The 14,979-nt window shown below is 38.1% G+C and overlaps 1 protein-coding gene across 2 annotated transcripts in view; it reads right to left on the bottom strand.

Annotated features, from left to right (window-relative positions):
- LOC105453867 (hemicentin-2-like) overlaps window positions 1-14,979 on the bottom strand; it is a 120,598-nt gene that overhangs the window by 16,029 nt on the left and 89,590 nt on the right. For both annotated transcript variants that reach the window (XM_011696135.1, XM_011696136.1), the window contains 2 exons: window positions 6,318-6,436; window positions 2,268-2,440 (listed from right to left, as the gene is read on the bottom strand). In XM_011696135.1, the coding sequence (XP_011694437.1) occupies window positions 2,268-2,440; window positions 6,318-6,375 (231 nt within the window). In that variant the 5' untranslated portion in view covers window positions 6,376-6,436. The remainder of the gene's footprint in view (window positions 1-2,267; window positions 2,441-6,317; window positions 6,437-14,979) is intronic.

Genomic DNA, 14,979 nt, shown 5'->3' with positions numbered 1-14,979 from the left:
CCGACGCGACGGCGCGGCGTTACGGCACGGAATCCACGGCACGGTTCACGAGAGAATACATTCCAAATACTGAATCGACCGACGAGATGCGGGGATGTAATCTCCAATTTTCCGAGAGAGCGCCGAATTCACGTCGAGAGGCGCGGGAAACGCGAGAGCGCGAGCGGGATGTGGGAGTCTCGTAAAGAAAAATTCTGACCATTGGTGGAGCGATGGATTCTCTCGGTTGTATGTGTTGTCAATTAGTACTTCATGTGTTTCCGAAATGTCGGGGAATCCAGACGCGAGATGAAAATAACTCGGAATGAAGCGCGAACGCCAGACGCGCTCGCCACGCGGATCCACGCAGATTAGGTATCCGTCGATTCTTTTTTTTTTTCTCGGGAACGACAATTCTAAATAAGACAAAGAGCATACGCTGTGGAGTAGCGCGCCGTTGTAGCGCCGTAAACTGGGGCAATTTGCTGGACCGACGGTGCTACACAGTATTAAAGTACGTAGCGAGGACCGCGGGGGAAAAAAAAAGAGAAAAAAAAAGCAAACGGCCCGCAACTCACGGACAAAAATACCGTATCGACCTATCATTTATACTTCCAGCATGGCGCATCGCGTCCATTTCCGCTTTCAATACCGCACACGCTGTATTGCTTCGGGACGTACATGTTTGCGTGGTTATACGCAAAAATCTATATCTTCATAAGGGATGGGAAAATCTACATGTCCGCGCTTTCAGTCGCGAACTCGACAAATCGGAGAAAGCTGAGCTTCATAAAAAGTTATTAAAGCGCATTACGTCAAGCTTGGTTATGAGATGAGTTGTTGATTTGCCGTATTTATTTTATTTTCGACATCTGTCCAGGAAACCTCCCTCATATTCAAAACAGAAAGCTAATACTTGCAGATGTATTTTAAAAATGAATGTTTTTCCATTCGCAAATTTCTCAATGAAGGAAGACAACTAGTGTAATCTGCAGTGCGGATTTATCTTCATTATCCATATGTGTACTTACATTAATTTACATGCATTAATGTCACGCTGTTTATTGCGACGATAAAAAGAGCTTATTACTGCAATAAGAAAATCCCAAATCTTTAATACCTTCGCAATATAATCAGTCTTTTCGCAATAAAATTAAAAGAAACATATTGTTTTATTTGACATGATATTTTAGCAAAAATGAGTCTCTTCTTCGAAAAACGGGGCGGGATTGCGTAATTCTTCATTGAATAGACGCGACGGAGATATATCAACGTCATCATCACACGATAGCGAAAATTAGTCACGCATGTCGTTGTGTAATCCATTTTGTGCTTTCTTTAGTTTTTTGACAAGCGACGAAGATAAAATGTGTCTGAAAATATTGTCAGCACGCGCGATTGCCGAGATAATTCGCGTTACCAAAGAAAGAAAATAAAGGAAATCTGTACTCCGCAACCTTTAATGGTGTCTGTGATGAGAGATATTTCCTCCACGAAGAGCCTCTTTGACATTTCAAATTTTATCTTCGCGTTTGTCATTCACGTACCGACGGTTTACATTTGAATGGTCGTTTCACCGTGCTACGACGCGGACGTCAACCATATTAGAAACAGCGAATACTCGTTTCTTTATGGATCACTCGCGCTCGGCGTGCGCGCGATAGGAAACGGAAATTAAATGAGAATCGTTCGGACCTGTCCGTATAACGGAAATGAAAATCTGGAAAGTCTGGTGTGAATGGAAGAAGACGAGAGGCTTTTGAGATTGTACGAGAGAAATGGTACGCGAGAAGAGAAATCGAGCCAGGGAAAAATGTTGATTATTAATATTTCAATGGTACGCGTTTGCAGAGAAATAATTTCCTGAAAAATTACTCATTTACGTATTTCAATTGAAGCATTTGAATTCAAGGGACAATGTCGTTTTCAATAGCCGGACTTACACAATTATATTATAACAGATAGAAATTTTAATCCTTTTACGCGCGTTACAATTTATCATAGCACGATATTAATAGCCGCATTTGTACATAATATTCGATTTGTTATACCGTTTCAAGCTGCTAGTAACAACGCGAGGGTATTTTCAATTTTTATAATTTTATTTTTAGCAATGCGTATTCGATAGAAATGAAAAGGATGTAGCTGACGAGAACCGGCCAAACTGGAATTATTTTTCATCATTTTCGATAAAACCAATAAATGACACACCTAGGTTCTAGGTGAGAGAAACATTGATGTATTAATGGACCGAAGTGCAATATATTATTAAGCTGCGTGACACTTACCGTTCCGGCTCCGGGATCGGTAATTTTGCACGGCAGAATTGCCGTGGTACCACTTTGAGCAAGCACCTCTCCAATTGGTCCTTCAGGAACATCTTCATTTTTACCCTCCGGGGCATTCAATGGGGCGATTGCATTATTGGCACTTGAGTTCTGCTGATGCTTCGCCTGGCTCACTGCGAACATAAATTACAACAATGCCTTTTGAAGCTAGGAACCACTTTCCACCCAGTCCAAGTAACATCTGTGTACGACGCGTCATATCAACAAATTAATATTAAATGCAACAATTTTTCTCGAATCGAAATGAAAATTGCTCTTTCAGATAATTAAAACATTTTGTTGAATAAGTATGTTTATTACTATGACATATTCTGCAGACAATCAGACACGCTTCTTATTTATAAAACACTTTGAAAATTCTAAAGTTTCTTTCCACTTATCTACACAATTATGAAATGAATTGCGGAGTGGATTCCCTTTGTGTGGACACAGTATGTGCCATGTTCTTTGTTACAATAATTTGTTACAATAATTTGATTTCGCGCAGAAAATTCTTTGGGAATTTATAATAATTATACAAATAAGAATTCTGTATAGATCTACTGTTTGATGCCTTTTTCTTTTAGTGCTCACTCAGTCTTAGCGCAGATTGTAGCAGAATTAGGATCGATTAATTAAGGTCTCCCGGAAGATTTCAATTAAATGAAAATTACGACGGTGCTGTAGTAAAATGTGAGAAATCACGCCACGTATTTTCTCGCGCGCGCCAGAAGGGCTCCGCGCCCATAATATCTGTCTCTTCAAGGGCTGCGTTAGCTCCGAGGCCGGCTATGATCAAGGATTAAGGGCGATTTCCATGGTTGACGAAGGGCGCGGCGCAGGGAATGCGAGAGACGACGACGAAGCGCCGCCTCGTCCCTCCTGCTCTCGAGATTAATGCAGCCACCATCGCCGGCGATAACGCATAACCCCAGCGTCGCCCGAGTGGCTTAAGTGAATAACTTAGTCATGGCAATTACGACGGTTCGGCGCGGGCGTTTACCGGGTACCCGAGATGCGCCAAACCGCGGCGAATTCCCGCGGATATTCAGCCGGAAACTTTCTCGCTCGTTGTGCGTCCCGCCTCTCGTCCGCTTGCCTCTCACGATCGTTCGCTTGTCTCCCTGCCTGCGCGCATCTCAGACTTTTAATTCCGACATAATAAAAAAAAAAGGGAAGAAGATTTCACCCGCAAGCGCCTCGCGCGCGAGATCTCCAGCCGGCAAATATCCGGAAAGTTTCTATTTCTGTTCAACGAGTTGAAAGCCCGCGCTTGAAATCTGACGCTTCACGCCGACGATGCAAAGTTCGCTTTTAAAACGCTGCGATATACACGCCACATGCACGTTTATGGCAATACTTTCGTTCACTTGAAGTTCTTATACAATAATGTGCAACTATCTCGACTAAGTTCTCGCTGTTGAACAAAACGCATTCGTGAATAACAAATAATATAATTACAAACTTGTGCACATAAAATAATAACGTAGAATAAACAAAAAATATTTAAAAAAAACATATAACAAAGCATAAATGCTTCTCACTTATTTGTGAATTGTTTATAGATCTTATAAAAATTAGTAATATTAATGTATATTATTGATAATAAATTAGGTTCAACATATATATATATAGGTATATATATTTAATTTTTATTATATACAACAGGTATTGTTAAGAAGAGTAAAACAAAATGTACGATACGTTTCCCTCTTTCTACATATCAAATTTTTTATTTATTATATATAAATTATATGAAGAAACGTAAGAAATTTATATGTTATTAATAGTCATCTCAATTAATTTACGTAATGAAAAATGCTCCTTTTTTATGCACGTTGGAAAAAGCTCGATCGTAATATGGAATCTTTGTGTGCATTCTGCATTTGTCGTTAGTAATACAAGAGATTGTTACAGGCCATCCTGTCGATGTCGATCAACGTGCCGCGCATCTCACTTGAATTTCCTTGTCGAAATGAATTAACACCGTTGCCACCGTCAGCGTTCAGTATTTCAAAGTGATTATTCGCCAGAAAGTCCCACGGGAAAAATACTCGAATTCTTCGCGACCGGAATTAATAAAAAAAAAAGAGAGAGAGAAAGAAGAAGCGGTTAAACGGACGACACCCTAAGGGATTATTAGAATAGATATTCGTACCTTGTGAAAAAATTATAGAGATTTTTATATCACGTAATAGAGGAACATTATAATTTTTATAAAAAATGTCAAGTCAACAAAATATATTATAATTAAAATACAAAATATTCTCGCACGTTGAAAATTTTGTTTTTTTTTCCTTTCTTGTAGTGCACAATTTATAAATATGAAAATTAGCAATTAATAATGCAACAAAAAATTAGCACTCCATAATAAAAATATTTAAATATACGTCTCTCTTTTTGCTGTGCTAAAGTATATTACTGAATTCTCTCGCGCTCGTGTATTTATTTTACCGACTAATTGAGTATTATTCGACATTCACGAACTCAATTTTACTATTTTCATGAGACACTCTTCCCGTATGAACATCCAGAATTATCTATGTATTAACTATGAAAATATTTGACTGCGATAATACAAAAGTCTCTCGATATAAATCTCTGAATATAAGTTTTAATATTTGTGAGGCACCTGTATGCGTAAGCTATACGGTGCGATGCATTCTCGTGAAATTATCACTGAAAAAGATATACGTGAAACGACGCAAGAAATAATTCGCGCGAATAAGGCGCATTAAATCTTAAACGCCTGTTTTTCACTTAAGCAAAGACAAAGTAAAACTCCGGGCTGGTGCAATTTTCTAAATTGAATTTACCAGTGATTAGTATTCGCACATAGTGGAAGATTAATCTGGCACAATTTCAGAAAGTTTGCCGAATCGGGAATCGTAAAACGGCCCGGTAATAGGGGCCGGTGTGCATTTAATTAAACTTTCAATTAGATCTAAAGCTTCGGAGGTGTTACGGCGGCGGCGACCTAAATTTTCATCAGTACCGCATCGTCTCGTTCGGGAATGAGACGTTCTGGCGAATTTGTCCGTCGGCATGTCCGCGTCGTCACGGTGTCTCGGGGAAGGGCGAATCATCGCCGATGTAAGGAACGATCGACAGGCGATCGACGCGTGATTTCGATGCGCTCGCCCGTCCGAAAAGTTCCAACGCTAACGAGATCGAAACTACGCGGCAACGCGATAACCGGAAATTGCTTGTCAGCCATCGGATTAAGTGTTTTCCATTGCCGGGCACGAAAATAACTCGCCCGAACGCAAGTACGGAAGAACGTGGCGTGCCGCCGTCGAACCGCCTGTGTTTCTTCAGGCGGCATCATTACCGCTGAAAATTGTATGCCGCCGTGAAGCGAATGTCGAGCGAAGGAGGAACACGACGCGGAGGAGAATTAGAAACAAAATTATTTAGGCTAGGTGAGCCGCTCTGTACTTAAACACGCGATTTGCGAGAGGAAAACGTACGGAAGAGAGGTAGAAAATACGAGTGAGCATGTCGTTTCCCGCCGCACAATTTCTAAACTCTAATCCTATAAAATCTGCAAAATGCCACATTCTCCTGATGCGACGAAATTAAATATTGTAATAGCCGAAAGAGCTAAAGAATTCCGAATGAAGTAGCGCAGCGTGCGCTATTTGTACGCACTATATATGTATATATACACTAAATTATAAATTTTACTATATATGTAAAATTTAGAAATGCTAAATAATAAATAGCGGTTTTTTTTTTTACAAAACTAAAACTTTCATTCCTCGCTTTTTCTGCGAATAATTAAAGAGACTGTCTGCTTTTTGCATTTTAAAAGAGACAATGTTCCATATTTTACGTAAATTAATGCAGCCTTGTCAGATCTTTTTTAAAAAAAATTGTGGCTTTTAAATCCTTTTGTTCAATAATTGTATATTCAAAATGTAGTATGCGTATCATATACATCGTATATAATACGCATACTATAATAGTGTAACGAAATTATATAATACATTTCCATGAATTCAAACTCACCTGTGAAATACAAGTGTATCTCGAGTAGAATGACCACCACGATCCAGAGTGTCCTCATGATGATCACAAAATACTCGTGCCTCTCTCCTTTCCTCAGACATATATCCCTCTCGAAACAACTGAAATCCAAAAGAAAAACAAAGGTTACTTTTAATGCTCGTTTTTTACGTTTTTTAATTATTATTGCTTCGATATGTAAATCCAATACAATCGGAATAAATTTTTCCTCTCAACAAATTTTGTTCATTCTTTTTTAGATAAATTAAAATCAAGATTTGTTTATAAAATAACTGAAAAGTTATCAATAAAAACGATGCAGAAAAATACATTATTTCAATATTCTTCTCCAAGATATTCAATTTATATAGCATGTAAACAGAAGGTAATTTTTACGCAACTGTATTAAAGTGGCTGCGAGAACTTTCATCTCAAAGCTAGCGCAGTTATTGTTTTTTCCGAAACGGCTGGAGGAAAAAATCGGAATTTGCGCGATTAATTAGTGTTTTATGCAACTTTCCAAAAGCTCAATAATTGTGAAGTTTAGAACTTTAATTAAAGAATAGCAATAATTATGTTGAATAATGCATACCGCGAAGTGCGTTGCGCATCGTTGCATGATGCGAGAAGTTGATTAATTTTATGCCGGCCAACGGTCGGCATGCTCCTTGCTTATTCATCATACGTTCCCCGTCAACCTCAAGCCAACATATTTTTCGATAGAAAATTGTGCCAACAAGCTTGAAGAATTTAATATAAATAGAGCGCCGCGCCGCTCGCGCCATCCCAACAGAAAATTTCAACTCCATTTTACACGCAAAATAAACTAACGGCGCATTCCTACTTAAGTGATGTTAGTAGTTTGTCAAATGCGAATGTAAATATATGAAGCTGCGGCAAATTTTTTCTTTAAGCAAATAACGTAAGCAATTAAAGATGTGGTTTTAAGAGGAATTTATGTTAAGAGAGAAATATTTCCGTCGTGCTTTACTGCGGCACAATTTTCTTTTCGCGGAAACCTTATTCCATTTGCATAAAAAACTATGTTTTCTTTTTAAGTTCTCTATTTCAATACACTTTGCGCGTTCACTTTGCGCGACCATATGCGCCTTTGAAAAAGGAAGAGAAAAAAAGGAGGAATTACGACTAAAACGGGAGAAGACGGGAAACTGGAGCGTGTTCCAAAACTACGCACAAGGTGCCCCTAACGTGGTATTAACTAGTTTCGACGAATAAAAAGTACTGGCTTTTTTTTCGGGGCGAGGTACGTGCAAGTTTTTCTTAAAACTACGCTCCTGGCGTGCGGATGTAGTATTTTTGTTGAATCGTGGGAGATCGATAGGGGCGCGGATAACATTCTTCTGCCCGGGCTCTTGTCCATTTCTGTCGCTTCGCTTTGCAAACAATTCTCCTAATGATATTTTACTCTTCCTTTTTCTTTGTACAACGTGTACGTAAATAGCGTGTAAAGAATAAAAATGAGAAAAGCTACGTATAAGGGTATAAAAACGTGGAAACCAAATGTACGTAGATGTTAAAAAAATCGGATCAAAATTAAGTAAAAAATTAAATTCTAACATAAATTAGAAGAAAACTTATTAATAATACAAGATTTAAATAATGAAAAATTCGAAAGATGATAAATTTCTGAAAGTTTAAGAGTGACATACAAATTAATAGGTTAAATATAATATCTATAATAGTTAAAAATAACGCATAATACATATAACATAAAAATGCGCGTCTACCATCCACTTTACTAGTACGAATATGACCTAAAAAAGTTTTTTTCAAACTTCAGGTTTTTCTTCCTAATTAGTGAATCAGCTTTTATTTCCAATTAATCGTTTAATTAATAACTAAACTTGTTTTTATATTTATATCGAAATTCAAAACAAGAATTTTTATATTCTAAAAAGTATTTAATTGATCGTAATGTGGATACTATCAATATATGGTCTTTTATTGTATATGTATAAGAACTAAGAGCATTGGGATGTTGAGCGTTTCCGCTGGGAATCAATGACGAAACGAATATGGAAACAAAGTTCTTCAAAATGCAGATTCACGATCACGCGGAAAATACGTCGGGGAAAAACATCAAGAGTATTCGACGGATTCCCGAAACAGAGCAGTGGTTGAACGAGCGTGATAATATTTCGCAGAGAAAAGCGGAAGATCTTCCCGGGGCCCGAAATATCCGACCCGAATATTATTCGTATCGCGATTCGCCGCGGCCTCCTGGGATCGCCATCGAAGGAGCATCCCGCAGTGATCCTGGTATATTCGCATAATTGGCGACCAGGGATCCTCTCTTGTATATAACTAAAAGACACAAGGTTATTCACCGAAAAGACAAATACGATATCGGCCGCGCATCTCGAATACCGAGATAGAAACTGAAAACCGCGCGATCGCCACCCAGATTTCCGACCACTCGTTATTCCAGTTGTTGGTATCGATTCTTGTAACAGATGCTTCTGTAACATTTTCGATAAGAAATACCTTGACATAAATCTGATACAAAATGTATCTCTTGTTGAGAGAGATACTGTTCCAAATATTCCCGACTTGATATTATATACAGAATATGAAAAGTTTTATTCACACACTAATTATAGTGCTATATATGCAGTTTTATATTTAAAGCTGTTTCTTTAAATGACAATCATGTGTAAGAAGAAAAAAGTATTATATATTAACTTTCTTCGATCATACGAATAGAGATTATTTCAAATCTGTTGCAATCGTTCAGCCATGAAATTTTGACTTTGTCCTTAAAATAATTTAAAAAAAGGAATTTAATATTGTATTCAACAATCAATAAAACCTCTTTGTTAAAAAAAATAACTTCAGATTTCTTTAACTTCACTGTTACAAATATCTTTATGGAAATAGTTATCTTCGAAAAATTTATAAACTTTTTTTAGAAGTATGCGTTTCCCTTTCAAAAATAAATAACTATATTTAAATAAAAAATATGTGTAACACGCTGTACATTTAAATAAAAAAAATTATTAAAAAATAGTAGAAGCAAACAAAATATGTGATACGATGATTTTTTTGGTTGACATTTCATAAACTACTTAACATTTAATATGGAACTGCCGATAATTTCACGCACGATATTCAGCGCGCTAAATCTATATTAGATTCGTGAAAACCGAATTCGCGGATTCTCTAATTTACAAGGGATATTTGATATTCGTGTTTTTCTTCCATGGTAGACCCGCGATACGTTACGTTTCTCGCAGGTTGTGATTCAGCCATTCGTAGGCCAACCACGAACGCCATATGTTCCCAACCGGCGTATATGTTAAAATTTTCAAAGCAAGCACCGCGCGCACGCTTTTCCCGAGCAACAAACGAGAAATATTTTGGTACTCTCTGTTTGGTTAAATTTTGTACAACCGTAACGCCTAAAATCAACATTATATGATAATTATGCCGCTTTTTTATTTTATTCAAAAATAATCTGTTAAAGTATATAAAATTAATATTATTAATATATTATTTAATTTATACGGATATTAGTAGACAAGCAACTTCTTTACATTAGTTTTATTTATTGTACATTTTTATTTTATTTATTCTCAAATATATATTTTAATATAAACTTTCATAATAATAATTTTATTTTATATGTATATAATTTCGATCTTTTTAAACAATTTTGACATAAACAATAACAACAAGTCGAAAAAGCTTGTCAATGTAAAAACGAGCAATTTCAAAAGAAACTCGACGTGGTCAAACTAATGAGTAATTAAACGAGGATGATAGCGTTTATTATAAAATCCAATCGATTCAATTTTCTAACAAATTATAATAACTAAATTATAATAATAAGTTAAAAATAACGCGGTATGTGTTTCTACTTAATTTAGTCTTTATCAGCCGCATCTGTTGGTTATAAAAACATAATAATTTGTGTGTATATATAAAGATATTGAAGTTAAAAATTAAAAAATAGAAATATATATATATATATTGTGGTTGTTTTTCCGATGATGTTAAAACATTCATCATATTGATCGAGTTACAAAGAAGATATTTACATAGAAGAGATCCAAAGAATGATTTGGTTGGCAAAGATTAAAAGCTAATCTGATTGTCCAAATATAAGAATGTAAATTGTAAGTTCGAGAAATAAATAAATTAGATTTAATTGATTGAAATAAAAAATGAGTAGATATTAAAGAGTTTTACTCTATCATTGCCAATTTACATTCCTATATTTAGACAATCAGACTAGTTTTTAATCTTTGTCAACTAAATAATCACCTCTTCTGTGTAAATACTTTGCAACTCGACCAAAATGGCGAATGTTCTAACATCACCGGAAAAACAACTTCAAATGTATATATATCCCTATTTTTTTATTTTTTCACTTCGACATTATCTTTATATGTACACGAATTATTATATTTTTATAACCAACACATGTTGATAAAGTAAACTAAATTAAGTAGAAACATATACCGCGTTATTTTACCTTGTCCGTGTAATTTAACTTGTTAAAAAATTATAAATTTGATTTTATAATAAACACTATCATCCTCGTTTAATTGCTCGTTAGTTTGGCCTTCTTTTGAAATTGTTAATCTTAGGATAATTATATTGACGAATTTTTCAATATTGGATTGCCATTATTTTCCATTTATAGTCATATCAATTATTTTCTTCTAATTATGCAATATTACATTCTTACAGAATAGAAATCGAGGAAGATAACGGTGAAACATGAAGACAAATGTTTTCCTTCTCCCATTCATAAAACTGCCTTGGTTTCAATGCGGTAAGTAAGGGAGGCCACGTTCTATTCTCACATACGTGTTTTACTTACGACGCGCTCTACTCGCAGACAAATGACCGCATTATACACTTTATTTCCTGCCATACCAAGACGTTCATTATCTGGACGAGTTAGATTAACGATTGTGCTTGTGCCTAAAGCTGTAATCGATAAAGGATTTATGGAACGCGCGACATCTTTCTCCTCCGTTTCCCTCGGTGTCAAAGGACCGGATTGCGCGAGGGAAGTCACGCGAGCTCTCTCTCACACACGACATAGAGAGATCGGAAATCTTATAAATTCTCTCGTCTAAAACAATCTTCCGTCCCGAAATAAGCGGCTTGTTTCCGCGCTGGCATTTAAATATTTAACAGGATGTCCGAAGAGGCAATCGCGTGCCTCGGGACGAGCCGGTACTGCCCAACGTACCGTGCGTGATTATTCGTGCTGGTCTGATGGCATTTACATGTAACGACGCGTCAATCCTGCATGATGACTAGTCAACAAAAGTACTGAATATCGGTTTCGCGCGTACACGGTTTCGTGCTCGAACCGATATTTCGGAGGAAATATTTATTATTAAAACTACTTGGACCTTGATTTGGAAAAGATATACATTAATTCTATTTAAATTCGCAGAGCAGTAGATATATACGGATAGATTTCTCGAGATACTTTCAAGAAAGTATGTCACAAATTATTATGTCAATTATTGTAGCCACGAAACGTTATGTATAGTATACAGTATGTAGGTCGTCCAAGACATGATTTCTTTTCTAAATTAATACTAAATAAGATGCAAACAGTTTTAGTGAAACATATCTGAGAATTTATGTGATTGAGCAAGGAGATACATTCCTCTGTTAAATTTACCGTAAATAAAAAAAACTTGAAAAATTTGACAAAATAGACATTAAATAAATAATGTAAAATTAGATTTAAAAAATACAATAACAGAAAAAGATTATAGGAGATTGTTCAAAGATTATATATTAAATACCCCAAAAGAAGAAAAGATATCGTCAAAATCTGTGGTGGAACGCTGATTTTCTTTGCGATATTGATACAGGTGATATTTTTACGGCTACGGAGAGATGGAAAGAACCGATAAGGTCCTTTTACGATGATCGACGTTATAAATAATATAATATCAACGTGCCACAGTGGCATTTGTGGGCGAGGTGGCGAAAATTTCGCCCGACAAAAGCATTTATTTACGAGAACACGAAAGTACGTGGAACGCAATAAAATTCGTTGCGGATTTTAGACGCATTGCGGTGAGCTCGTACGCGGTGAAATATAAATTCGCGCGCCGCGACTCTCGCGGATATTACTCCCGCCGTTCCGGATATTATTCCTGCGTTTTCCGATGCCGGGGAAGATACGCGAGGACGCGATCGACAATGGAAGACTGCGAGAAGCAAGTAAGATTGCGCGTAGGAATGAATTCTCAAGAACGGAGGCGAGAACCCCCGTGTAATGCAAATAGACGGCACGGCACCAGCGGCGTGCGTGGGCGCCTTCAATGGACGGTATTCAGTGAACGGCCAACAACATCGCTGATTGAGATCTTTTAAATGGAAATTCATCGACCGAGACCGAGGCGACCGGTACTTTTAGATATCGCGCGAGAAAAGCAGAGAACTTTCTTTCGGAAATTCTGTTTCTTTCTCTCCTTCGATGAGAGAGATACGCGTGTATATACATTCCCCGCGTTCGATGAACTGAACCGACCGAATGAGAAATGTCTTCGACAGTGCCTGCAATGAAGAATGGCCGTTACGTTACTCGGAAAACTGTCAAACCGTATACGTTGGGAGAATGCGCGTCGCGTGCGCGGCTGCGAACGCGCATTCCCTCTTCGTTTAAGAACCTTGGGAATTGCAAAATAGGTCGGATGAAATGTTACCCACGTTCTACGGGTGGTACTACGCGCTCCAATTCTCGCAAGAGTGGTAGATTGTGGATAATCAACTTCAACTGTCCCCATTCAGGAGCTATTGAACCGCGACATATTTCAAATACTCCACCCGTTATATATACCTCTCGGAATGAGGGTAATGATAATTAATGTTATCACCGCCGCCGACGGTTAAATGGTAAATCAACACACTATTTGCGTCATACATCCCAATGTTGAACCAATATATACACACTTTATATAAACACGCGCGTTACATTACTCGCGCGATAAAAGGGACAGAACGATTTTCATGCTCGGCGTAGTTTAATCGCGGAATCCCGGCGCGCAGCTGTTCCGTCTCTTTTTCTCCGTTCACTCGACAATCTCGATATTGCCACTAGCCAGGTTTTATCGTCAAAACATATTCCGTTTCTCCCGCTCGATTCCGTATTCGTCGACTCATTATTTTCACGCGCGATCTACATCGTAGAGCCCCGTATATATATAGCGTTGCGTAACTACGTTAATTATGTTTTCGCCCGGCCCGCTACATTTTTGTCTCGCAACACACATACATGATCAGAAATCAGCGCGTAAATCTCGAAATTACCGCTCTTCACGGCCGTGTTTTTACGTCGCGAGATATGGATGTACCGGCATAATAATTTGCGCGATCTAAATTAGAGCGGCGCGCGAGAGGTTACGACAACTGCCTGATTATTTCACTTTCTCACACTTTTTCCTCCCTCTGATTTTAAATGAACAATATGTTCCATACGATCATTTTATAAGATTATTATTTTTCTTTAACAAAAAATTCCGTGTCCCTTGCATCAAGAAATATAACAATATCACCCTATTGCCTCTATAATTACATATCGCAGTATACGAGAAAGTCTCGTATGTCCTCTTTCAATCTTCTACGAGATAAAAATTAAAATTACAAAGGAAATTACAAGCAATTAAAAAGTTTCATTATTTATATAATGGAATTTGCGTTAATAGATTACGAGCGTCGCGCGGTCGGCATAAAGAATCGGAGACGGTGATCGAGCGTCTGCATCTCTATACCACTTAAAATTTGATACTACCATTCCCGAATTACTTTCGGTGCGTGTGGCGGTAGTGACGGGGATTTGTGGCGTTTCGTGCCTCAGGTTTCGGCTGCGCCGTTCGAAATTTTAAACAACGTCGGGAATAATGCATGTGCGCGTAGTACAAGCGGGGCACCAAAATCGAGCAAGCCGAAGGCGAGGGAACTCTCGTAGCAGTCGCGCGGCTCCCACCGACAGCTTCACCCCCTCCCCCTCCCCCGTCGTTCGTTGTTCGCATACTGATATGAAACATTACACCGGAAGTTGCTATAATCACCACCTTGCGAGAGGGAAGAGACGAGCGCAAAAGGAGGACGAGGAAGAGGCGGAAAGTGGGACGAGCGGCGCCGATTTCGCGCGGCGCGAGCGTGTAATAAAATCTATCCGGGATGGGGGATGAACGACGCGCGAAGAGGCACGGAGAACGAGCGCGGAAACGCGAGAGAAGCGCACTAAGCTGATTTCGGGCTAAACGACTCGCGCCGCGCGCCCTTTTTCCGCCGCCTTAAATGCGTGCAGGTGCGCGCCCCGCAATTCTCTCGCCCTCGGATTAGCCCCTCCCTTTTCTGGATTTCTCTCGCCTTTGAATAATTTAAGTGAAGCGCGAATGTATACGGGGCGCGGAACGAGGTTCCGCTGAAGGTGATGTACTTCAGGAACGCCAGTCTGTTCTGGAAAAACAATTGCGCGAGCAGATGGCGAATGCGAAGTTGCCGTAAATATTTGACGGCTAGCGTTTAAATCAAATCGCCGTGGAGAAAAATAAATCTCGGAACGCTTCCTTTATCGCCCATTATTGTGATAGCGGTACTAATACGATTATGACTTATTTCTTTTTAAAATCATTTCATGAAAACAATTATTATTAGTTTT

Source organism: Wasmannia auropunctata, unplaced genomic scaffold, assembly GCF_000956235.1.
Source record: "Wasmannia auropunctata unplaced genomic scaffold, wasmannia.A_1.0 LD335994.1, whole genome shotgun sequence".
Taxonomy (NCBI): Eukaryota; Metazoa; Arthropoda; class Insecta; order Hymenoptera; family Formicidae; genus Wasmannia; species Wasmannia auropunctata.
This window is presented reverse-complemented; position numbering and strand designations above follow the sequence as displayed.